Source organism: Typopeltis vanoorti, chromosome 6, assembly GCF_054136105.1.
Source record: "Typopeltis vanoorti isolate ZY-2024b chromosome 6, IOZ_Tvanoo_1.0, whole genome shotgun sequence".
Taxonomy (NCBI): domain Eukaryota; kingdom Metazoa; phylum Arthropoda; class Arachnida; order Uropygi; family Thelyphonidae; genus Typopeltis; species Typopeltis vanoorti.
In genome coordinates, this window is record NC_143554.1 from 44,749,061 (window position 1) to 44,776,920 (window position 27,860).

At 34.3% G+C, this 27,860-nt stretch overlaps 1 protein-coding gene across 2 annotated transcripts in view; it reads left to right on the forward strand.

Moving 5' to 3' along the window:
- The window catches only part of Ubr3 (Ubr3 ubiquitin ligase), a 542,232-nt gene that overhangs the window by 271,877 nt on the left and 242,495 nt on the right, over window positions 1-27,860 (forward strand). For both annotated transcript variants that reach the window (XM_090394146.1, XM_090394147.1), the window contains exons 15-16: window positions 16,535-16,701; window positions 20,093-20,240. In XM_090394146.1, the coding sequence (XP_090250272.1) occupies window positions 16,535-16,701; window positions 20,093-20,240 (315 nt within the window). The remainder of the gene's footprint in view (window positions 1-16,534; window positions 16,702-20,092; window positions 20,241-27,860) is intronic.

The window sequence follows — 27,860 nt, forward strand, 5'->3', positions numbered from 1 at the left end:
AAACCAACTTTACTGGCAGGTACATTCATCAAAAGTCTACTCATCACACCTCTCAAAAAATCGGTGTTATCAAGTCTTTAATTGATAGAGCACATAATGTATGTTCCTCACCCCTCAAGCTTGCAACAAGAACTTCTCACTATCAAAACTTTAATGGAATCGAATGGTTACAACCCTCATCAAATCCAGCAGGTAATTGACTCCTATGTTCCAAGACCTCAGGATTCTTCAACAGACTGTAGGGTTCTCATTCTTTATATTTCTGGTATCTCTGAACCTATTGGTAGAATTTTGAAGAAGTATTATCTTATTCCCACTTATTTTCTTATCAACAAAATTTCTCATCTATTGCTGTCTACAAAACACAAACTGTCACCTCTATCATTAGCTGGTGTTTACCAGATACCTTGCAAATGTAATCTGACACACTCTGGGCAGACAGGCCGTTCTGTGAAAAAAAGAATTAATGAACATCAATATTATATTGAATACATGAAACCTCAAAAGTCTGGTCTGGCACAACATAGTATTGACATTAAACACAGTATCTGGTGGGATGAAGCTCGTCTTCTCCATAGAAGCAGTTTTAAACATGGATGCCTTTTCAAAGAAAGTTTTTTTCAAAGAAAGCTTTTACATTAGCCAAATCTGAATTGGAACAATTGTCTCCCCCCCCAAAAAAAAAAGTTTTGGGAGATTCTCATTTTATGTAACCATCAAAAATAGTTTTATTATTTATTAATATATTAATTTGTAAACATATTTATTTGGCAAACTGATTGTTGTATGTACCTTGTATTCTCATTTCTTTGATTTGCCTGTTTCTATGCACTGATGATGTACTGTTATTTTCAGTATGAAATATCCGTACTTTTATTTCATCATATCATCATCATCATATGATCACTGGCCATCCACTGTATGGTCACTCCAAAGCTTGGTAATGTGCCACACCAGGCCTCGCAATGTACTTCTGTTGTGTGCTTTTCTGGAGGCTTCAACTCTCTGAAGACGAGTTACTCCACACACACACACACACACACATGCACACCATCCAACCATCTCATTGATGGTCTATCCCTTCCTCTTTTTCCAGGAACTTTACCTTCTATTACTGCTCTTAGAAGTCCCCCTTTCATTCTTTCAATGTGTCCAAAATATTTTAACTTTCATCTGTCAATATCCTTAAGGAGTCTTAAAGATCTACTGATCTTTTCTAACACCCATTTATTTATATACCTTCCAGTATCCTCAACAGCCTTCTGTAACACCACATTTCAAAAGCAGCTATCCTTTTCTTATCTGACTTGGAACATAAAGAAGTCAGATAAGAAAAGGATAGCTGCTTTTCTCACATCCATAAGTCACTGTTGGAAAAACAGCTGCCTCCAAAATCCTACTTTGTTCCCATTGGAGATAGATCTATCCTTCCAGATTTTAGACAAGTCTGTCTATCCTTCCAGATTTTAGCCATTCCTAATCTTCTTCTGACATCTTCTGTACAGCAATTCTTCACATTAATAATGGATCCCAGGTACTCAGACATGCTGACTTCCTCAATTCTTTCTCCATTAAGGTACGCTTGTTTCTCAAGAGTTTCCCTGTTTGTATTTCCTTTGAGAACCATAATCTTTGTCTTGCTAGGATTGAGTTGAAGTTCTCTGTTATTACTGATCTTGTTAACTTTATCAAGAATTTGTCCTAGTTCTTCCTTGTCATTACAGAGGATTACGGTATCATCAGTATACCTCAGATTACTGATCAATCTACCACCTATCCTAATTCCTGTCTTCAGCTCATCCAATGCTTCATGCATGATATCCTCAGTATATATACTAAACAAGTGAGGAGAAAGTAAACATCCCTTTCCAACCTGAAGTCAATCAGTTGATCCAACACCTGTTCTTACTGTGGCTTCTTGCTCCCTATACAAGTTGGCTATCAACCTGATAGTGTTGGCTGTCAAGCTTTTGACTGTGTTCACATGCTGAACATAGTCAAAAGCTTTAGAGTAGTCTAAGAAACACATTACCTGAGAGTCTAAATTCTTTATATTTTTCTGTGATCTGCCTAAGGGAAAGACTCTGATCTCTGGTGCCCTTACCTTTCCTAAAACCTGCTTGTTCCTTGGGCATCTCTGCCTCAACTTTGGCCTCAATGCTGTTTAGCATAATCTTCAATAAAAATTTTGCTTGCATGAGATATTAAACTAATAGGTTCTATAGTTCTTGCAATCCTTCATATCTCCCTTCTTATGTAGTGGTATGAAAACCGACTTCTTCCAGTCTCTAGGCCTTTATTCTGTCTCCCATATCCTTGTAATCAATCAATGAAACACTCTTATCCCTCCATCCCCTGTGGCTTCAATTAACTTCTCTGTGATTCATCTGCACCTGGGGCCTTATTACTGTTAATCTGCTTAATTGCTCTTTCAACTTCATGCTTCAGTAGAGGTTCCAAATCAGAATTTTTCTGGTGAGAGGGCTCCTCCAAATTTTCTTTATCCACTATATTGTACAGTTCCTCACAGTATTATTTCCATCTGTTTTTTTTTTTTTTTTTCCAATTCTTCTGTTAGTCATGCTCCATTCCTGTCTTTGATGACATTCATTTTGTGCTTAAACTTGTGTTTTAGATCACGAACTAAATAAAACATCCTTTTATAATTTTAGCTCCTCATCTGGAACTCTCTCTCTTCACATTTATTAGTATAAAATTTTCCCTTGTCCTGCTTGTTGGCTCTTCTGATTTCTCTATGTAATCTCTTATATTCTTCAGTCTCTGTATCTCTTTGTTTTTCCAACTGCCTTCTTTTGATTAGTTTCCATGGTGAATCTGATATCCATGGGGCTCTTGGTCTTCTTATTTGGCTAAGATACTTCTAGACTGCATCCTGTATTATCACCTTGACTCCATCCCACAGCATTTCTGGTGAGTTCTCCTCATTGGTCTCCAAAAATATCATCCAACCGAGTTGACGTTTCTTCTGTGAATCCACTAGGAATTACTCTAACATCCGGTCTAGTGGGATGTGCCTGACTTGAAAGTTTTCGGAGTCATAGTCTTACTTTGATGCTTACTAGCTGATGGTCTGTACCACAATCTGCTCCAGGACAAGTATGTACATCAGAAATGCTTGTTTTCCACCGTTGGAGAGCCAGGATGTAATCAGCCTGGTGCTTTGGCCTACCAATGTTAGATATCCAAGTATAGGTCTGTTGTAGGTGTTTCTGGAAGCAGCAGGTATTGAATAATCTGTTAGCATGGGCAAATTCCAGCAGTTTTTCACCATGGGTTTATGTTCACCCAGACCAAATATGTCACACTCTGCCCTAACTCTCATACTCTTTCTGACTTTTGCATTTAAGTTCCATAAGATTTACATCTTAAGTATGTCTCTCCTTGGTAGGCAGTCCAAAATTATAAGTTTTCATTGAATTCCTCACTCTCTTTATCGGACTTATCCGTGTGGGGTGCATAAACTGATACATTGATACATTGGTAGGCTGAGTCTTAAGTCTGATAAAAAGTATTCTATCATTAACAGAGTTATAACCAAGAAGGCTTCCTGCCTGAGCTGTCTTCAGTATCACAGCTACTCCATTATGCTTTGAATCACTACCTGAGTAAACAACTAGCTTACCATCCTGTCTTTTGAAGTAATCTTCTTCATTCCATCTGGTCTCTGTAATTCCCAGGATGTCAATTTTATATCTATCCATCTCTTTACAGACAAATCTCAAGAGTACCCATCTGTAGACCCCAAACATTCCATGTGCCTATGTAAAATTCCCTTCTAAGATTAACTATACCGTCTGTGTTCCTCATTACAATATCGCTGACTTCTGTTGGAGACTTTAATATACTTCTCGAACAGGATCCTTTGCCTAAGCCCTGAACGTGGCTGTGATTATTCTGCACAACAACTGATGCAGCATGAGATGTATTATAAGACACAACCATATTAGCATTTTGGAGTGAAGTCACTGCAAGAAGAAAATGGTAGCGTTGCATAGGCCCTTTCCACATATGATGAAATGAAATAGCAAAATAGGAAAGATTCACCCCTAGCCTTTGAATACTCTAATAGCATTGGGGAAAGGAACAAGAAGAAAAGAAAGAAGGAAAGAAAAAAAATGGGAGGAACCAGTCTACAGATAATATAACAGATGTATATTACATGAAGTAAGGCATCATCATCATCAGGTACCTTGGGTTTGTCATGTCCATACTCACTAAAGTGAGCCCTTGAGGGAACTTTCATTTTACTGAAGTTAATTACTGTGGTATTGTGTAATTTGTTGTCTATAGTCATGCCACAAGTACCTTGAAAGATAAATTTACTCTGTCTCTCTCTCTCTTTTACACAGACATTGCTTATTTTCTACATGTATTTCTATTGACACTGTATATCAGAAATGGAATCAGTAATTCCCTAGCTTTCATCCAGAATTTTTAAAATGTGCAATCCTTCTGAGTTCAGTTCCAAACTCAGATAACAAACCTTTCTTCATTTTAATTCATTCCTTCTTTCTGTTGTGTCTTTTGGAAAAGTCTTTCTTTTTTGTGTATTTTTTAAAAAATTACATGTTGGCAGGTCTTTTGACAAGCTTCTTTCTTTCTCCTCACCTCGCTGCCCATTCACAGTACTAATGTACCATAGGTTGAATAACTTCTGGTGGATAGGATTTCCATTAAAAATAAGTAAATAATAAAAATCCAACTCAGAAATCTACCTCTTGATCAGACATATTGAATCATTTAATCTATCCTGTAAAATTATCATACCTTCATATTTGATAATTTCTGGTTGAACAACTATCTTCTATCCTAAATATTTCATGTTGCATTTTTTTTTTTTCTTTTTTTAAAAAAATCTGAAATATTAATTCTTCTTGATTATTTTTAAACATTGTTTCTCTTATTTTGCTCTTTAACAATGAAAAATTTCTGAAAAACTATGACACTCCTAAAATTATTTAAAGTTGGATTTTAAAAAAAAAAAGCTAAGCTTGTTTGGCAATGGAGCAGTCCCTTTTATAACAACTAGACTAAAAAAAAGATAAAATTAAATTAGATTTTAATTTATAATCATCATTACATGGGTCTGATACTTATTTTACCACTCTTTGCCATTTCTCTCTGTCCATTTGACTCAAATCCTACAAAGTTTTTCCACGCCACTCTTTTGCATCATCTACCCACTCTTGCCCTTGGCCATCCTTTTTGGACGGTATAAACTTCTGTTTATACTGTCCATTGTACCAAGCACATCAAGGTTTTGTTCTTTCTGTTGTTATCCATCCTGCAGACATGTCCAAGAAACTTTAGTTTCCTTTGAATTATTTTCTACATTAGATTCTGTTTGCAGTTACTTTGTGATACAATTTTTCATTTGTTACCTTTTGTACCCATCCAATATATAGAATCTTTCTATGACATGTTCTTTCAAAATCCAATATTTGTCTCACAGTCTTTGACCATTACCCATATTGCACAAGCATAGAGAGCACTCATGAATATGCATATTTCCATCAGTCTCTTTTATGGGAGGGCTCACTGATTTACTTTTCCATATCTTGTCCATTGCCTGTAGGTTTACATTTGCTTTTTTACAGTCTAAATCATGCGTCATGTTGTTTCTATGTATGTGATGCTCTTAACCTCTTCCAACTCCTGCCCATTGACCTTTATTTGCCTTTCATCCTCTTCTCTCTCTTTGAATATCATTGTTTTTGTCTTATTGATGTTCATTATCAGCCCATATCTCTTTCCTTCTTTGCTTAACTTTAGCACTGGTCTTTCTAGTTCCTCTACATTTTCTTCAATAACAACTATGTCATCTGTAAATCATAAATTGTTTATTTTTGTACCTTGAATTAAAATTCCACTTATATTATCCTTTATGACATCCATTGTTCTTTCCACAAGCATGATAAAGATGCATGGAGATATTGGGTCTCCTTGTCGCATGCCTTTTGTTGTCTGAACCATCTTCCTGTTTCTCCACAGTTTCTCACAGCAGCCTCAGTCTACATTATCATTGATCTGTTGATGTTCTACAAGACACATATCAAGTTCCTATGCACTTAATAAGATTCTAGTACAATCTCTGCCACTGTCTGATCTATACTGTCGAATGCTTTCTGAGAGCTAACAAAACAGGTATAAACATTTTTATGTAGAGCTTTCTCCACAATTAATCTTAGCATTCATATTTGGTGCACAGCACTTATGTCTCTTCTAAATCCTATTTGCCTATGTTCCAGATTTTCTTCTATTAGTTTCTTTATTCTTTCTGTTAATATTATCATAAGTACATTTCCCACATGACTGGTTCTAATGATTCATGTGGAAAATGGACTGCAAAAATTACAGAACTATAGCTCTAGCTATTGTTCTGTAATTTTTGCAGTCCATTTTTCACACTTAGAATTGATCTTACCCATTTCCATGCCATGTTACCTAACAAGTATAGTTTGTCTCTTATCACCTTGCCAAAATGTTTCAACACCTCTATTAATTTACATACTTGTGTGAAAATTTTTAAGGTAAAGATGGTAAGAAACTTGGCTCAAGACTTGATCATAGTTTGATGGTATACAGCTGAAAGTGGTGAGCACATGATACTGACAACTGAGTGCAGAAATAATGTTCAGATGAATGAAAAATGCAAATAAAACCAATGATGAAAAAATCAGCACCAAAAAGATGAATTACACAAATTATGGATTTCAGAGATCTGAGAACAAAGAAATGGAATAAAAACATGTTATATACATTGTAAGCCAGCAACATGTGTGATAGGTGCTGGCCATTTTGTTTAAAATGTCATCAGATGTAGATAGCAGAAAACAACCTGCAAGTTGTTTTCTGCTATCTGTTATCTATCTTTTTTGTGAAACATGTATAAGGAGGAGTTTGGTTGGTTTAAGAGTTGGGCTGGTTTGAGGGTAGAGAAGAGTAACTTATTTTTTAATTGCTGTGAGAGGAACTGTAAACAGGATCTTGTTACGATATGAAGATTATATCAGTATCAAAGTACACTAGAAATGAACAAACATTGGAAATTGTTTTCATTTTACTTCTTATCACCCTTATCATATCATATCAAAAAATCTGTCATGTTAGCACATTTATTAACATCTACAAATCTGTGTTATTTGCTCAGCACAAAATCATGTCTCCTCTCCTCAAAGCCATCTATTAGAACTACGTATAGACTTCAAATTTACATGTATTCAAATTGCAGAATTGTCTTCACCACTAGCAGCAGACTACAAAACCAAATTTACTAAAACACAGAACTGCAATAACTCATGCTGACATGCCATTATGTCATAATTGTTGGTAAGGATGCAGTACCTGTTGTATTGGTTCTAGCATTTGTTTATTGTTAAGTTAATTAATAATAATTGAACATTATCAGGATTGTAATATTCCCATGCCAGACTACATCCTTTCCATGACAAAGAAAAAACCCAATCAAAAATCCCTTTACAGAGATATCACTTCTTGCAATACAATCTAAACATGCTCCTGAAATTGAGAAGTTCGTCATTTTTTGTTGTTCTGAATCTTAGCAATAGGAAGGACCCAGTTTGCTATAAAGACAAATTTCTCCCCTCTGTTGCCAAGAAATCATATTCTTGGTTTAATCCTTTATCCAAGTATACGCATACAAAGTTTGTGCCTGCAGTTACTTCAGGACTGGGCAACTCATATATAGAGGCTGACGACTTCACATTCCTTGCCTTAGTATCGCATAATGCAAAGCACATATCCTTACAGACCCATCCCATAATTCATAGCATTATACATATCTGTAAGGAAATGTGCTTTGCATTATGTAATACTAAGGTAAGGAATGTGAGGTCATTAGCTATATATGAGTTGCCCAGTCCTGAAGTAACTGCAGCACAAACTATGTATGCTTACGATTGGATAAAGGATTAAACCAAGTGGAAAAACTTTCAACATCTCCCCTCTATTCTCAAACATGCCAACTTCCAAATACTCTCAAACCAACCAAATTCCTTCTAAAAAATATACTCTGTTAGTTCACAATCAGTTTTCTGCTATTCACATCTGATGATGTTTTAAATGTAACAGTCAGCACCCATCATGTATATGGCTGACTTGCCATGCATATAACAGGTTTTTATTCCTTTTCTTTATTCTCACTTCTTTTGAATACATAATTTGCACAATTCATCTTTATGGTGTTGATTTTTTTTTTTTCATTGATTTCATTCACATTTTTTGTTTATCTGAATATATTTCCACACTCAGTTGTTGATATCTTGTGCTCACCCACTTTTTAATTGTATACAATCTCAGCTCTAATTGTATCTCGCTTTTCAACTCTTCTTATTTATCTTTACTTTGATTTTTATGCTATCATTATTTTCTTGGCTTTTTCAGTACCCTCCAGAAAATTTTTGCCACCTTCATGTTATTTTCTATATTCTTACCAGTTTTCTCACGACTTGTTTAACTACACTTATACATAATTTAGTTTTCATATATTTTACTCTATATTCTCTAAGGACATGATGACTAACTTTGCAAGATCTTTCAATTTGATTTTTTTAAATTCCAGAACTACTTCTTGAGTCTCACATTAAAATCACCTTTTGTATAGTTGAAGAGAACTTCACTACTGTCTCACTGAATGTCCCACATGAATCAATTAATGTTTTCTCTATATTTTGCCTCTGAGTCTCCAAAGTTTGGTTCTTTTCAAATTCTTTCATTTTTTTTTTTCAAATTAATATTTGAATCTTCAGTTTATTTCCAAAAGCTGCTCTACTTTTGATCCTGTTTAACTTTCTTATTTAATTCTCTCATCAATATTCAATTATATCCTGTTTAAAACTAAATGATCAATTTCAAATCCCTTGTTTTCTTAACCAGTTGAGGATATCACCATCAACAATTACTTAACCAATAATACTTTTCTTTTTTCATACAAGTTCTCTCTCTGTCCATGAATTATGCACATGCCCTTGTCTTGGACAGAAATCCAGCAGATACTTACCTTTAAAATTAGTTATGCTCTTTTCATCAAATTTTCCCCCAAATTTCCTAATCTGCTACTCATGTCTCCAACAAGAACCATTTTTTCTTTTTTTCTTTATGCCTTCTTTAATGATTCAATATTCGTCTACTTCAAAATTCTTCCTCATTACGTTATATTTATTGTCATTAGTTTTTATATGATTACTATTTATATATTTTTATTTTTGTGTATGTAAGCTCCAACTCAGAAAAGGTTTTTGCAAACCTATGGCACATTTCTACCATGGGAGTGAGCTAAAGTTTTTTTTATTTTATTAATTGTATACATTTATGCATGTGCACACATACACCTGGGAGGGGGGGTAGTCCATAAGTCACAAAGAGGTTTAAAATGTGAATAACTTTTTTGATTATTAATTTTTTCATTTATTTTTTTCTGGCGCTCTAAGGAACATTTAGGAAATTAATGATGGAAAAGTTCACAACCCAACAATGAACCAAAATCATCCAGTTTTATTTTGAAAATCAGTCGCTTTTTTGGCGAGCGAATAATTTTGCAAAGATCTGCAATTAATTGCCATCACATTACCCAGATCTGATGTTTCCTGACACCTCTTCCTATATGGGTTACCTGAAGGAAAAGGTGTATGTGAACAAGCCCCAGACAATCCAACAGCTTGTCTGTGGAACATTCTTGCAGAAATTAGGATGCTGGAAGCAGTCACATTAAAAGCTGTCAAGGAAACATGCCATAGAAACAGCCTGTCTTTGCGAAGCTGAAAATGGAAGACATTTATGGGATGATTTTTCATAACTAATAAAAAAAAATCTCCAGGCTATGTATTTCATTATAAAAAAAAAGAATAAACTTAATAAATTAAAAAAGTTATTAAATGTTTAAACCCTTTCGTTACTTATGAGACCCCCCCCATTTCTCTCTCTCTCTATATATATATGTTAAAGATACCAAAAAATTTTATATACTTGGTTTTAATCCTTTTTTTTTTCCCAAGTAAGCAAGCAAGCAAACCAAGTTTGTGCCTGAAGTATTTTCAGGTCTGAGGCAACTCTTGGTAAAGGTGGAATAAGCTCTGATCACTTGCCTAAGTATCCCATAATACAAAGTGCATATCCTTACGGAAATGTATGATGCTATGTATTATGGGAAGGGTCACTACCCAGATTGGATTCAACTTTTATTGAGGTCTCACCAGTGGGAGCCAGACCCAGAGGTGGTGATACCAAGGTTGAAGTAACGCAGAACTTATATTTACCTATATGAGTTGCCGCAAGGTGCTTTGGCCTTATTAAATAAAAATCTCAGGATGAGAGAAAGATGTAAAAAAAAAAAAAAAAAAAAAAAAAAAAAAAAAAAGATTAAAACCAAGTATATAAAATTTCTAGTATCTTTAACGTATAGTACACCCAAGGTATACTTTCTTCATCTTTCTCTCATCCTGAGATATTTATTTAATAAGGCCAAAGCACCTTGTGGCAACTCTTATAGGTAAATATAAGTTCTGCATTACTTCAACATTGGTATCACCACCTCTGGGTCTGGCTCCCACTTACGAGAGCTCAATAGAGGTCGAAACTGGTCTTGGTAGTGACCCTTCCCATAATACATATCATCATATATGTCTGTAAGGATGTGTGCTTTGTATTATGGGATATTTAGGCAAGTGATCAGAGCTTGTTCCACCTTTACCACAAGTTGTGTATATATATATATATATATATGGAAAATATATATGGAAAATTTACTTTACTTGGGAAAAAGGATTAAAACCAAGTTTATAAAATCACTTGGCATCTTTAACGTGTAGTATACCCAAGGTAAAAAAACTTTTTACTTCTTTCTCTCATCCTGAGATTTTTATTTAATAAGGTCAAAGCATCTTGTGGCAACTTGTGTAGGTAAAATTTATAAGTTCTGCATTACTTCGACCTTAGCATTTCAGGGTCTGGCTCCCACTGACGAGACCTCAATAAAGGTCGAAACCGGTCTGGGTAGTGGCCCTTTCCTTGATGCATAGCATCATACATATCCGCAAGGAAATGTGCTTTGCATTATGGAAGATACTAAGGAAAGTGATCAGAGCTTACTCCACCTTTACCACGAGTTGCTTCATTCCTGAAAATACTTCAGGTGCAAACTTGACTTACTTGCTTGTTTGCTTACTTGGGAAAAAAAGGATTACAACCAAGTTTATAAAATTGCTTGGTATCTTTAACGTATAGTATACCCAAAGTAAAAAACTTTCTATATATATATATACACACAGTAAAACCCCTTTTTTACACTTTTCAGGGGACTGATGGGAAAAAGTGCAAATAGCAGGAAATGTAAAACAACATTAAAAAAAAAGTCTAAATGATGACTTACTGCTAGTATGTGAGTCTACATACTTCTTCTTATTGTGCTATCTTCTATCGAAGGTCAGCGACCATCTTGGCGAACAAACTGCGCTCTTGTGCTAATCTGAGCAGTTGTGCACTGCTCTTTCCTGTCCATGTCTTAATGTTGTCAAACCATGATATTCTTTTTCTTCCTCTAGTTCCTTTGCCACCAATTCTTCCTATCAAAATAGTTTGTAGAAGTTGGTATTTGCTGTTTCTCATGATGTGACCAAGATATGATGTTTTTCGTTTCTTGATTATTTGTACAAGATGTTTAGCTTTGCCAATGGATTTTAAGACATCTTCATTGGTAATTTTTCTTCTGTCCATGATATCTTTAGCATTCTTCTGTATAGCCACATCTCAAAGACTTTGATTTTCTTGATGGTTGTCGCCTTCAATGTCCATGTTTCAACTCCATAGAGCAGAATAGACCACACGTAGCATTTCAGCATTCAGCATCTGACTTCCATGTTTAGGTCTTTATTGCAGAATAGTGTTCTCATTTTCATGACGGACTGCCGTGCAACTTCAATCCTTGTCTTTATATCTATTTCTGGATCCCACCGTTCATTAAGCCAGCAACCAAGATATTTATATATTGACACTTGATCAATATTTTTCCCATTGAGTGTCAGTTTCATTGATGAGGCTGGATGTTTGCTGATGATCATGTATTTTGTCTTGTTGATGTTTATATTTATTCCCATTCTTTGGCTTTCTATGTATACTCTGTCAATGAGTTTTTGGAGATCCATAATATTATCTGCAATTAGCACGGTGTCATCTGCATATCGAAGGTTGTTAACAATCTTTCCATTTATTGCGATTCCCTCTGAACATTCTTCCAATGCTTTTTTAAAGATTACCTCTGCATATATGTTGAACAGGAGTGGTGAGAGCACACATCCTTGTCTCACTCCTCTTTTGATGTTAATATCACTGGTGGTAATGTTGTCTAATTGAACGGTAGCTGACTGATTCCAATACAGATTTGTTATTAGTCTTATGTCTTGTTCGTCTAGCCTTATTTGTTGAAGGACTTCTATTAAGTTAGTATGTCTGACTTTGTCGAATGCTTTTTCAAAATCTATGAAACACATAAAGACAGATTTCTGTTTTTCTATGCATTTTTGTATCAATATTTGGGTACAGAAAAGGGCCTCTCTAGTACCAAAACCATTCCGAAAGCCGAATTGTGTTTCACTTAGAGTTTCTTCACTTTTTCTATAAATACAATTCTGAATTACTTTCAAAAATATTTTTAATGTTTGGCTCATTAGACTAATAAGTCGGAAGTCACCACAGGAATTCGCTTTGGGTTTCTTTGGGACAGTGATAAATGTAGATTTGAGCCAATCTGATGGAAATTCATCACTTTCATATATTTTATTAAATAGTTTTTCAAGAAGTTTGATGTTATCTGGTTCTATTAATTTTAAAAATTCTGTTTGCACACCATCTGGTCCACTGGCTTTTCCTGTTTTACTTGTTCGTATAGCATTCTCTATTTCGCATTTCATGATTGCTGGTCCTTGAATGTTATCTTTTATATTTATAGGCTTCTGTCTAGTATCATTGAAAAGTTCTGTTACATATTTTATCCAAATCTGTGCTTTATTCTCTTCTTCTAGAACTATTTTTCCATTTTCGTCTCTTAGAGACACTATTTGCTTTTTCCTCAGTTTTCCAGAAATTTCGTTGATTTTCTTATACAGATTGAAATTATCATGTTTCTTCTGAAGCAGTTCAATTTCAGTACATAAATTTTTCATCCAATTTTCCTTGGCTTCTTTTATTTTTTTCTTGATGATGTTATGTGTTTCTGTATACCTGGCTAGGTCTTTGTTTTTATACATTCTTCTTGTATCAATAAGAGAAAGAATCTCATCTGTCATCTATTCCTGTTGTTTTATATTATTCACATAACCTACTTCTTCAATACATACTAGATTACAAATAGTCTACATACTAGATTACAAAATTTAATAACTGAAAATAAATGAATTTACAATGTGCTTACATTTATCTATTTAAAAAAATCTTTAATTGCTGATTGTTTTTGCTTTTCGTTTTTTTTTTTGACTTAGCACCAGATTGCTTTGCATTGAGTTCAATGCTTGACATGTTTTATACTATTGTGTTCAAAGTGGACATGTAGAGTCCAAGATCTTATGCTAAATGCACACGTGTTCCAGCATGCCAATTCACACGTCACAGAATTGCCATCTTTTCTTCTACCGAAATACATTTTCTGCCTTTTTTCTCCATGTTACTACACCGCAAAGGCACTTTCACATGCTAAATTACATTGCAGAAATTCTGCAATATCAGTTCGTACTGTAATTGAAAAATCACGGTATCGCTCATCACTACAGTACTGCTGCATGCACGCAAGTCACCGTGATGGTGGAAACGAAACTACAGCCAAAAGCAACGCCACCTGAGAACAGAAATGCACAGATTTCCGCTGAAATTGATTCGAAAATTGGTATTGCCACATAGAAAAAAAATGCAAATCACGGGAAATGATGTCCACGTCAAGTTGTTAATGGTGGGAAAACAATACATCGTGAGAATAGGTCTTAAGACGGGACCAACAGAAAATGACATAATTGGCAGGAAAACGTAAATTGCAGGAATGTAAAAATGGGGTTTTACTGTATATATGTATATCAGGGGTATATATTCAGGATGTGCTAGGTGTGTAGTGTAACATCACTGTACTGAATAGCAATATCACTGATATTATATTTTTGCATTTATTCCTGTTGAGTACTCCCCTGATTGTTTCCTGGCTTCACATGTTCCTAAAATTAAACACAATATATTAATGCTTCCTGAAGAGGACACTTTTCGACACACAAACATTGCATCACATTTGTGTTAATAGTCCCGGTGTGCGGTCACAAATACAGACACCTTTGAGTCCTTTGAAAAGATGTACAGATGGTACAGTGGGGCAAATTCTTAGACATTCTAGTGGTTTTTAACCACCCAGAAGGTGAGGCAGGATGTGCACTGAGACACCAGCACCCAGAAATTAGTGCCTGTGGTTGGTTATTATGTCAGCCAATCCAATTGAACGTTGTCATTTGTCATGATTTGCTGTTTTTGTTTTCTGAGTTTCATCTGTTTTGTGGGAAGTGCAAACTGCCATGTTTAGAACACCGATATAGACAAGTAATTTTCTATAAATAATTTAACTTTTTTTTGCCCATATTTACAATGGGAAACAGTGTTGACTATCTACTGAATGTGCTGTTGTCTACCAGGATTGCATGATTATAGTTGAAAGAGGTTGGAACTTGTGTGTAAATAAGTAACTAAAATGAGTTATTTCAGCCTTTCTTTCATTCAATACAGAAAAATAATAATTTCCCAAATGATTACATTTTCTGATTCCTGTGCAGATTATATGGCTGTATTTAAAAATCATAAAAATTCAAATTATCCATATCTCACTCTAGCATTCACTTATGATATCTAATCTCACCATGAAGCTTAAGCCCTTTGTTTGCTTCTCACATAAACAGTGTGCGTGAAACATAGCTGTTGTTTATTTGACCTTTATGCTTTCTATATTTAAAATTATATTAACTGATATATTAAAGTATTCAACGTTATCCTACAATTAAATGCATTGGACCAATTAAGATGAGCACTGATGTGCTATGCATTCTTAATTCATACATCAATAAAAATGCAATCACATGGTCAAATTGATGTGAATTTTGTAGTACAGGTTACATAAGCCACACGACAGCACACCCAACCTAAATGGGCATGTGACGCCACTGATTTTATATATATATTGCATGTTTATTTTTTATTATTATTATCATATGGCATTCTCCAAGGACTCATCAAGAGAGGGCACTCTGCTCTGCACAACCTGACATGTTTATTTATTTATTATTATTATTATTATATGGCAGCATTCTCCAAGGACTCATCAAGAGAGGGCACTCTGCTCTACACAACCTGACACCTGCACTGCTTAACCTCTATCCACATATAACACTAATGCCCACATTATACACTATAACTACCGCAATGCCATCTGCTGCCACAATAGTATTTTATGTCCGTAAATTGCATGTGTACTATGCCAGATTTGCCTGTATGTTGGATGAAAAACCCTGCTATCTCCATATGAGATCAGCTAACTCACCTTCATTTGGAAAAAGCCCATATAAAGATTCCTTTCACCACAATGAGAATCAAACTCAGGTCTTTTCCAATCAAATGGCCTAATGTCCCATTGTCCTAATGTCCCATGGAACCTTTTCAAGCCACTTTGAGCCTCTAATAAGCAGGGCAATCTCTCATACTGGACAGTGAAGTTCATCTTTCACCTAAACACAATCACAGACATTAATGCCAACATTAGGATTCATACCCACAGCCTGTTGGAGAATTGATATAATAACCACTCGGCCAACCAGGCCAGCAACCTTCTATGCCATGAATAAGTCTCATGGTATAATCCTCTGTTGTGAAATTTGTCCACATCACAAACTTAAAATGGCTACTAATAAATATTATTGAATACCAATACCATAGCTACTTCTTCCTTTCTCTGATGACTTTTGCTTTAATATGATAGTTATTTAGTTATTATTTTCCATTTTAATCTTCTTGATTTTGGTAACACTGATCATATCGACATTCTCAAATTCTTTGGCTTGCAGCACTTTTTTTTTTTTCTGTTGGCTCTACTTACTATCTTCAGTATTTTACTATCTTTATGTGCTATCTTTAGTTCTGCTGATGTTGGATTTGTTCCAGTAATGGAACGAAGTTCCCTGATGAAACAGCCTTGGTCTCATGTGATCAGTTGATACCCCAGCTGGCATAGCATTTCATTAAGTTGTACTGTTGGTTTGAGTTTCTTATGCTAATAATAATCTCCATAGGACCCATGACCTGAACAGATTGACTTTTGTAACCACAATTTTAGCATAAGATATACATAAGCATAGTCTTATGTAAATTTGAGGATTTGGTGGGATCAGAAGCAGTGATCAGTCCTTCACATTCATTAATTCATTCATTGATCCTTGTTTTATGTGTAAATATTAACCAGTTATATTTTAATATTATATTTCAGGTTGCTGACTATAAAGCACCTAATTTTGAAGCTGGAGGTACTATGTTGCAAGGGATGTATGTGCCTAAGCCAGAAATCTGGGAAGAAGAGTATGATCCTATTCATGTCCTTTTGAGAGCTGTACATCGAAAAGATTATCAGTCTTCTTTAGATCGATTTAGTCTTTTGTAAGTAAGATAAAATATCTGAAATACAAAAATAAGATTTTTTTTTTTTTTTTGTTATATACTTACTTTTACTAGAATTCATATTTATTATAATGGATCAGCAAAGACTATAAAAGTTGTCCTATTTCACTTCACTTCAGTTGGTCCAGTAAGATAAGGTACACTGCACCTTTATCCTACTTAAACTCAGTCAAGTAAGTAGTTTTGAAATTAGTGTTAAAATATTAACACAGAAGATTATTTTCCAATGATTATTATAGCATAAGTAATATACAGCAATCCCTTGATTAATGCACCTAATGCATTCTTTAAAACAGGCCCATTAATCGAATATAATAACCTATGGGGAAAAAGTATAACATAAAAGTTTAATATAAAAATATAAAAAAGTATAATATAAAAATATAAAAGTATAAACTAAAAAAAAAAAAAGGCACGATTTTTACTGAAGATGGTAAATTAAATATAGAAATAGACAACAGAATTAGCAAAGCTGGTATGGTAGGAAGTCAATTGAATAAATTCATATGGAATAAGAGAGAAATTAGTCGGAACACTAAATTAGCTGTTTACAAGGCAGTGTTCAAACCAGTTTTAACTTATGGATCTGAGAGCTGGGTCAGAAGTAAAACACTTGACCAAAGACTAGAGACCGCAGATATGAGAGTCCTGAGAAAGATTATAGGCGTGAACAGATGGCATCAATGGCAATATCATATTAAAAACGAGGATATTATGAAAGAAATTGACAACATCCAGGAATGCGTTAGCAGAGCTAATCTCAGGTGGTATGGTCACTTAAACAGAATGGGCGAAGGAAGATTAGCAAAACAAGTGTTCTCTGCTAGGTTGGCAGCAAAATGACCCAGAGGAAGACCAAGATATAGGTGGATTGATACGGTACAAAGTGCCTTAGATGATAGAAATATAAGATCTGATAATGTTGAAGCTTTGACAAGTAACAGACTGATTTGGAGGAAAATTGTAGATAGGAAGTTAGTAATGATGTAATTTTTTTCTTGTAGTACTATCATATCCTGTACACCCCTTGAGGGTACATGACAGGAATTTGATGATGATAATGATGAAAATGAATAAATTAAATTCATTCCTCGAATTTCTTTTTTGACCCTTAATTTTTTTTTTTTTATAAAAGAATTAGGATGTATCTCAGGGCCTAGTTAAAGGAAAACTATGAAGCTGAAAGACAATAAAACGCATTCAGAATATAAATTTATTATTCTACTTAACAAAGAATAGAGCTAATGTAGTTTGGCAGGCATTCTGTTTCTTTTTTTCATACAACTGGCAGTATGGTCCTATTGCCTCTTCTACTAGTTCTGCAAATTTTACTGCTTCTCTCTTCATCAGGGTCAGCCTCTAAGCATTGCTGCTAAGACTTCAGGATCTTGCCATTGTGCATCTAAATTTTACAGGTTGGAATCACTCAATTTCTCAATAAGATTTAATTAACTTAGATTCATTCGAAAAGCCTCTAAAATCATTTGCACAATGTGGAAGAATTGCTTCCAAATGGCTCGCATATTGCTAGCAGTAATGGCATTCGACTTTGTGACTTTATAACCAGGCTGAGAGTTCTCTGATTTGGCCAGAAAAGTCTTGGAAGGCATTCGCTTCCAATAAGGCTGGTTTCATTGACATTAAATATTTGTTGGTCACAATAGCCCCCCCCCTTCTTCCACAATTTTCTTCAAAATCTCTGGATAATTTGCAGCCATCTCCTTATCTGCACTTGCAGCTTAGCCTTTGATTTGAACATTAAGCAGGCTATTTCTCTTTTTGAAAAATGCTCAAACCAATCAATACTAGCATAGTGTTGGTGGTGTTAGCCAAGTATATAATCTCTTGGTATCTTTAATTTATACTATAATCAAGTGGAAAAACTTGGGGAATCTGAGTCTTTATGATGTGCCATGAATTCATGTTGTAATTCTTCCATGATAGCATTTATTACTACCCAAATGCAGTACAAAAATGCTGTCATGGTTCATCATTAGCAGATGCCATTCTTTGAATTTATTCAGCAGTTCATGTATTGTCTTGCCTTGTCTGTAGGACCTTGCTTACTGTGTACAAACCAGTGTTAACATATAGGTTGGAAAGTTCCTTAGAAATAAAGCAGTTCATGAAAGAAACCAGACCATAGATATTGAGAGCTAAGAGGAAAATTGGAGAATGAACAGATGACATCACCATCATTGACAGCACCATATAAAAATGCAGATGTTAGAAAAGAAATTGTCATTATTCAGGATCAAGAATATATAAGCAGAGCTGATATGATCTCTGAGATCATATCAGCTCTTAAATGGAATGAAAGATAAATTTAGTAAGCAAGTTTTTGAAGCAAAAATTGCAGAAAAAAAGCTGAGATACATGTGGGTTGATGCATTTAGGAGAGCTTTTGAAGATTGAAATGTTAGAGCTGATACTTGAGAGATGGAAAGAGAAGTAATCAACTAATTTTGGAAAAAAAAGTTGATGATCATAAAATAAATGGGTGGGAAATATTGTGTTAGATGGTTAGGTTAGGCTAGGTTCATGTAGTGATATCGCTCTTTACCCTAGTTAAATCTTGAGGCATATTTTATGGCAGATTGTAGACTTATTTATAGTATCACTTATAACACATAGTTCTGTATTGCTCTGTCATATTGCCACTAAAAATAGTTCAGTTTAAATCAAAATTGATATAACTCAAGAAAGAAATATTAATGAAGATGTAATGTACTAAATTTTTTTAAATTCCATCCAGTGAGTATTCTTACTAATTCTTATTATTTCAGAATGTTTTTTTTTTTTCCTATATGTTACCACTAAATTTACTGTCACATCAATTTTAGTTATCACTAAAATTGGTAAGATGTTAAATTTTTGTTAAGATTCCATATTTGAATGAAATCACTTTGTTCAGAGCAGAATTAAAATACACATGTAGATATGCTAAACAGATCGAAAATAGCACAATCCGTTTCTGCAAAAGCCACTTAAAAATGATCATATGGTGAATAATTAACACACAGTAGATCTGTGTTATGACGATAAGTGAATGTTAATTATTCACTTGGTTAATGAGAAGCTTAAAAGTAGAATGTGCACTTTTAAAATGAATGTTTGGAGGAAATAATTTTAAAACTATATTGGTAGTGCAGGAGTATCGAACTCTGTTATGAGAATGCCACTTTTAATTGTTTTTCTAAGATGTGGTTATTTTCTTGCTAAATTCATTTCAGAATTGCTTAGCGTAGCAAATACATTATTAGTAAATAATAATTCAAAATAATTCCTTTTATAAATTTAAATTATTTCTTTATAAATATATATATTTATAAAGAATTTGAATATACATAGAATCTTTTTTTTCTTCCAGTGCAAGACAATCTGGAAAGTTTACTGGCTCTGGATCACTTTGGCCACCATTTAGAATCCTCAATATTGTGGATTCAAATTTCATTAATCCATGCAAACTGCTAAAATCACGCACAATGCATGCTATCCTGTTCGTTATATTGTACAGAGTAAGAAATCATTTGTATATTTGGAAATTTATTTTAACAGTTTTGGCTAAAGTTCACTATAGTTATTTTCTTATATGCATCTAGGGTTTCCCAAACTCTACTTGCCTGTGATGAGTGAATTTTTAGCCTCATTCCAAATGCATTCAAAATACATTCTTTTCTTTGCATAATTTACACTTTTTTTTTTTTTCCATTTTAAAATGTCATCTCATTCACTGTCAAGTTATTGATCAGGTAACCGCCAATGAATTTATTAATTAATTTATTAATTTATTTTCAGAAAGTTGGAAATAACACTTCTAGATCTGAAATCCATAATTTGAACACTATATCATTCCCTTTTAAAGAATCACAAAAACACTTACAATTTTAGTTACTAGTTTTCTCTAAAAGTCATAACATAAACCAGTCATCTTCACTTTCTTCCATCCTTTTATCTCGTTTAAAGTTCAGAATTTTATTATTTTTTTTATCTATATGAAAGAAAGACTTATAGAAAAAATGAACATCATTACAAACTCAACCTATCATATCTTCCCCCAACAGTTGTTCTGTTATCATTGTTCTAACATACTATAATAACTGATAACAGTTGTTATGTCTTACCACTAACAAGTTCCAAATATTTTTACATAGTAGTATTAGCAGTTTCTTTGCTGCACATATGCTTCACACCACATCACTCTTTTGGTTTTCATTTCGGTCAAGAAGCAATGAAATGAGCTACCATTACATGTTAGGTTACTCCATTACTTGAAAACAGTAAATTTTGCACTCTTGAAGTGCGTGAGAAAACATGTTTTTCATTCCAAAACAAGTAAGTTTTTCATATATCATGAATACTAGGGGTGAATATTCAGGGTGTGCTAGGTATGTGGTGCACACCCACATGATGGCAATATCACTGATATTATATTTTTGCATTTATTCCTGTTAAAGACTCCCTTAATTGTTTCCTGGCTTCACGTGATTCCTAAAATTAAACACAACATACTAATGCTTCATGAAGAGGACACTTTTTTGACGCTTAAACATTGCATCATGTTTGTGTTAATAGCCCAGGTGTGTGGTCACAAATACAAACACCTTCGAGCATTTTGAACAAACATACAGATCTCACAGTGGGTCAAATTCTTAGTGTTCCAGTAGTTTTAAACTGTCTGGAAGTCAAGGTATGTGCTGAAATAATAGCACCTAGAAATCAGTGGCTGTGATTGGTTATTGTGTCAACCAATCCAGTTGAATATTGTAATTTGTCGTGATTTGCTGTTTTTGTTTTATGAGTTTCATCTGTTTTGCATGCATGAAGTGTGAACTGATGTGGTCAGCAAGTTTTTATATATAATACAGACAAGTTTTTAATAATTTTCTATAAATTTATAAGTTTTTGCCCATATTTATAATGGGAAACAGTTTTAATGATCTAATGAATGTCCCATCCTCTTTTCTGCCAGAACTTTGCAGATTGTATGATTGTAGTCGAAGGAGGCAAGCCTCACCTTCCTCTTCCAAATTTACTAAGCAAGCACAAAGATGCAAATGCTGAGTATACATGTGACACTTCTCTGTTTCAAAATACAATACAGTAGAATGGTTAACTTGATGTGAAGTACTGTCAAGACATTCTTGTTGGCCTTATGTATTATTCTCCAGGGAGAAAAGCACGTGAAGCATAACTATTGTTCATTTGACCTTTATTCTTTCCATATTTTAAATTATATTAACAAATTATCCTGTTCGCACCTGGCAGTGTCTGCTGTTTTTTTTATTCCCTGGTAGGTACTAGCTTTAGCATGTATATATGCCACTTCCATGTTGAGCAGTTGCACTTTCGCAAAGCTTATGTGGCTTTTATGGTAGAATTTTATTTCTAAAATTAGCATTTGTTAAGTGTCGGGATGATATCGAATATCTCAAATGTAATTCGAACTGATTTCAAGTTATATATATTAATTTTGCATTATTTCAAAGCTGAATGCAGAAACTATAAAATCGTACGAAATTTGACAGAGAGCTTATGGGAATACACTTGCTAGCATTTAGAGTCACCCTAGCACTGATCTTATAGGAGACGTGTTACTACCCAAGTGAACTCTTTTGATAAGTAAACCTTATCAAAAAGGACCAATAGAAGGCAAATATATAGATGCTTGGGGTAGCGATCTTGTCTCCTATAAAGTCCATGCTAGGGTGACTCGTAAATGCTGGCGAGTGTATTTCCGTAAGCCCTCTGGTCAAATTTCATATGAAACTTATAGTTTCTGCATTCGGCTTTGAAATAAAGCTGGATTTAATAATATCCGCTTGATTTTTATATAATTTTGCATCGCCGAAATGAAGCCTTTTGGCTCTTTATTTTAGTATATATTAATTTTGCTTTTCATAAATTGAATAACATTCAAATGGAACAGGAATCTGTTCCATTTGCATGCAGCTGCAGCATAGGTCTGCACGGGTGGATTTTTCCATATATAATTAGAGAATTTTACTAATTGTTCCTAAATATAGTACACAGATGTTAAATGTCTGTTTACTGTATTTAGTGATAAACAAAGCTACTTGTTTTTCTTGCTTGTGCAGTATAGCATCTGTAGAAGTTGGAAAGTTTTTCACGGTATAGGAATGTTTTTATTCTAGTCTTCGGAAACAACACAGTAAAAATTTATCTGTTTCTGAATAAAAATGAATACTTCTGTGTATTATAAGAAGTTGTTGATCTACAACAAAATATTAGCATGTGTTAGATGGCTAATATTGATAAGACAGAAGAGCTGCTGAGTAGTAAAAAACAAACAAAAACACTAATGAATGTAGGATTCCTGAAAATGATCGGATATTATGTATCCTATTATTGCATAAAATGTATACTTCAGTAAGCAAGAGAAAATTCTTAGAAAATGAAGCTAAATACAAATAAAACAGACATCAATTTTATGAAATGATTTGCTGCTTCATCAAATTGCATGTATTCCTGCCATGTATAAACGAATCACCTGATCAACATTATTTGTTCATTGCATTAGCCTTTCCCTTAAAAACTATAGGGAAAGGCTAATGCAATAGTTTTTAACTGAAGAACTAAATGTATGTAGTGACTGTTTGTTATTGGTTAGTTATTTATAATTTACAATCTCTTTCCCTCTCCTCCTTTTTTTTTTTTTTTTAATTATGGCATCATAAATTCACTTATGCATGTGTAGACTTTACTCTACGTAGCAACTTATAAGTTGCTGGATAGACACACACACACACATCACAAATGTTAATTATTAATAATTTGTTTGCCATTAATGAAAGTATTTATACTTATTCTTTCCTTTACATTTCCCATTCTCACATGGCTTATTAATAATGGTTCACATATTTACACCTTTGAGCAATTCAAATACACCAACGAAATATAGTATTCTCCTTCATTATTATTTTCTAATACATCTTAAATACATTGTTACCCCACTCTATTCAGATTTGGTTACATTTAATTGATAAATTAAAGTTTTCAGAGTTATCCTACAATTAATTTCATTGGACCATTAAGATGAATGCTGATGTACTATTCACTCTTAAAAATTTCTTGCATTGATAAAAATGCAGTCATATGGACAAACTGATGTGAATTTTGTAGTGCAGGTTGCATAAGCCGCACAACAGCAGCACACTCAACCAAAATGGGCAATTGACTGCACTGATGAACACATTTAAATTAGATTACAGTTATCATTTCCAATAAATAAATTTTTAATCAAATCAGTGCTCAACCTCACACACATGCATGACAGTATGCAGTAGCAGTGCACATGAATATTTAATAGACAATGTATTATTTTATTCTTTACAATCTTATCTTATTCTTCCAATACCTTTACCTCTTAATTAGATATGCAGTTGTAATGTAGTATTATTGTAAGCTTATTTTCACAGCTCACAACATGAATTAGCTTAATGGGAATAAATGCTGGAAAATTTTACATAACAAAAATGCTTTTTAATACTGGTATTTAAAAAAATGTCCGCATGGTTAGCCTAGTGGCTATGTGCTTCGCAACCATATGTCTGGGGAAGGAGTGTCTTAGGTTAGATTCCCATCGACGATATGAGGAACTCAAGGATCTTTCTCAGCCATAGCCAGGTTAGCTGGTCTTAAGCATGGACAGCAGGGTTTTCTCCCCGGTTTATGTGAGGTTTTTCATCCCGCAAGCAGGCAAACCAGCCTCGTGAACACACACGGATTACAGTCGTGAACATTGCCCTTAGGGGATGCAGCAGAGGAGTGGCGAACCAGCGGCATTAATACACTAATAACCCCTCATTAGGAGGGGACTCAACCTGTCCTAGGATGGACGAGAGGGATAGGACAGTATAGGATTTAAAAAAATGCAATTATCTTGCAAAGACCTAATCATGTGACTGAGTGCATCCTGAAAAGTCAGTCTGGCTCCACAGGGAAAGCTGTCTACTTTCTTATTTTCATCAATTTTATTATTTGTCTTTCCTTTTAAGTATTGCTTATGGAAAATTTATATAAATTACCTCTTCATTATGAAGAAAGAAAGAAAGCACAAACCATGTTGTGGGGTTCAAAATTATTAATATCCTATCAACAAATTAGTCTATTACTTGTCAGCACTCCAATATTGTCATATTTAACATTTCATTATTCTAAAGCACTGATGGAATGAGTTCATTTAGTTCTTGGTCTTCCTCTGGGTCTCTTTCCTCCATTTTGGCATCAAACACCTTTTTTCCTAACTTTTGCTCACACATTCTTGAATGCTAACAATGTCAAGTTCATTTCTAATATCTTAATTTTTAATGCAATTTGGCATTGATGCCATCTGTTCATTCACCTAATTTTTCTTAGAACTCATATCTGTAGTCTCTAATCTTTGATCAAGTGCTTTATTTCTAATCCAACTCTGCGCTCTGTAACTTAAAACCGGTTTGAACCTGATATTATACTGCTAGTTTTGTGTTTTGGCTGAGTTTTCTCTTATTCCATGTAAATTTATTGGCTACTCACCATACCAGCTTTGCTAATTCTGTTGTCTATTTCCAGATTTAACCTGCCATTTTCACTTAAAACTGTGCCTAAATAGCTGAAATATTTTACTTGTATAGGTTCTTCGTTGAGAATGCAACTCACAACATGGATTTTTCTATGTTTCTGAAGTTTTCTATATTAATATCCTATCAACAAGTTTCATCCAAATTAGTCTATTACTTGTCAGCACTCCAATATTGTCATATTTAACATTTAGGATTTTTTTTTATTGCTGATTTTCATGCCAAATGTATTACAGCAGTTATTCACTTTAGCTCAAGATTCCTGGAGACTTGCACTGGATGTGTGTAGGAATACAGTTATCTTCATAAAGCAAAGATCTAAATTTGACATCTCCATTTCTAATATCAGGTTTAATGGTACTTTATTTCATAATGTGCATCCTTGTCTTACCACTGATTTTACACCAAACTCTCTTCCTATATTTCTTTCATTTCATTTCATATATTTCTAGCTACTGACCGGTAGACTATATTCCTCTGTATAATGTTCCATTTATCCCATATAATTGCATAATAAAATTAGTTTAATCCTTTATCCAAGTGTGAGCAAACAAAGTTTGCGCCTGCAGTATCTTCAGGACTAGGGTAAAGTGATACAACACCAGGGCAACTCGTTGCAAAGGTGGAGAAAGCTACCAACACTCCTAACTCAGTATCTCCTATATATAATGCAAAACACATCTCCTTGCGGATATGTCTAATGTTATGCATTAAAGGAAGGACCACTACCCAGACTAGTTTCGACCTTTATTGAGGTCTCTTCAGTGGGAGCCAGGCCCTAGTGGAAATACCAGGCAGAAGCATTAGCAGGTCATCTCTACCTATAGGAGTTGCCAAATGGTGTGCCACCCTTTTTTAATAAATTACTCTGGATTTAGAGAAAGATGTTGGAAGTTTATTTTTTCACTTGGTTAGAGTATAATAAAATTAGTTTAATCCTTTATCCAAGTGTGAGCAAACGAAGTTTGCACCTGAAGTATCTTCAGGACTAGGGTAAAGTGATACAACACCAGGGCAACTCGTTGCAAAGGTGGAGAAAGCTACCAACACTCCTAACTCAGTATCTCCTATATAATGCAAAACACATCTCCTTGCGGATATGTCTAATGTTATGCATTAAAGGAAGGACCACTACCCAGACTAGTTTCGACCTTTATTGAGGTCTCTTCAGTGGGAGCCAGGCCCTAGTGGAAATACCAGGCAGAAGCATTAGCAGGTCATCTCTACCTATAGGAGTTGCCAAATGGTGTGCCACCCTTTTTTAATAAATTACTCTGGATTTAGAGAAAGATGTTGGAAGTTTATTTTTTCACTTGGTTAGAGTATAATAAAATTAGTTTAATCCTTTATCCAAGTGTGAGCAAACAAAGTTTGCGCCTGAAGTATCTTCAGGACTAGGGTAAAGTGATACAACACCAGGGCAACTCGTTGCAAAGGTGGAGAAAGCTACCAACACTCCTAACTCAGTATCTCCTATATAATGCAAAACACATCTCCTTGCGGATATGTCTAATGTTATGCTATATATTATGCTATATGTTATGCTATATTTTGCATTATATAGGAGATACTGAGTTAGGAGTGTTGGTAGCTTTCTCCACCTTTGCAACGAGTTGCCCTGGTGTTGTATCACTTTACCCTAGTCCTGAAGATACTTCAGGCGCAAACTTTGTTTGCTCACACTTGGATAAAGGATTAAACTAATTTTATTATACTCTAACCAAGTGAAAAAATAAACTTTCAACATCTTTCTCTAAATCCAGAGTAATTTATTAAAAAAGGGTGGCACACCATTTGGCAACTCCTATAGGTAGAGATGACCTGCTAATGCTTCTGCCTGGTATTTCCACTAGGGCCTGGCTCCCACTGAAGAGACCTCAATAAAGGTCGAAACTAGTCTGGGTAGTGGTCCTTCCTTTAATGCATAACATTAGACATATCCGCAAGGAGATGTGTTTTGCATTATTAGGAGATACTGAGTTAGGAGTGTTGGTAGCTTTCTCCACCTTTGCAACGAGTTGCCCTGGTGTTGTATCACTTTACCCTAGTCCTGAAGATACTTCAGGCGCAAACTTTGTTTGCTCACACTTGGATAAAGGATTAAACTAATTTTATTATACTCTAACCAAGTGAAAAAATAAACTTTCAACATATAATTGCAGTGTTTTGAAAAGCTTTTCTCTGGGCACTTTGTCATATGCCATTTCCTGATCTACAAAACTTTAAGTACAGATCCTTGTTATATTCCCAAGATTTCTCAACTATTTGCCTTAAAGTAAAAATCTGATCTTGACAACCTCTATTTGGCTAGAACCCAGCTTTCTTTTCCACAATTTTTCTTAACCTATTTTCAAGTATGCCAGGCATAAATCTTACCTGGAACACAGCTGAAAAAATCCTCTGTAATTCCCACATTTAGCTTTAATTTTTTTTTTTTATAGATGGGAACTGTAACAGCTCTACCCCAATCATCTTTAATTTGACATTCTGATCAAATCCTCTGAATTATGAAGTATCATCATCATCAAATTCCTGATTATAGTACTATTTGAAAAA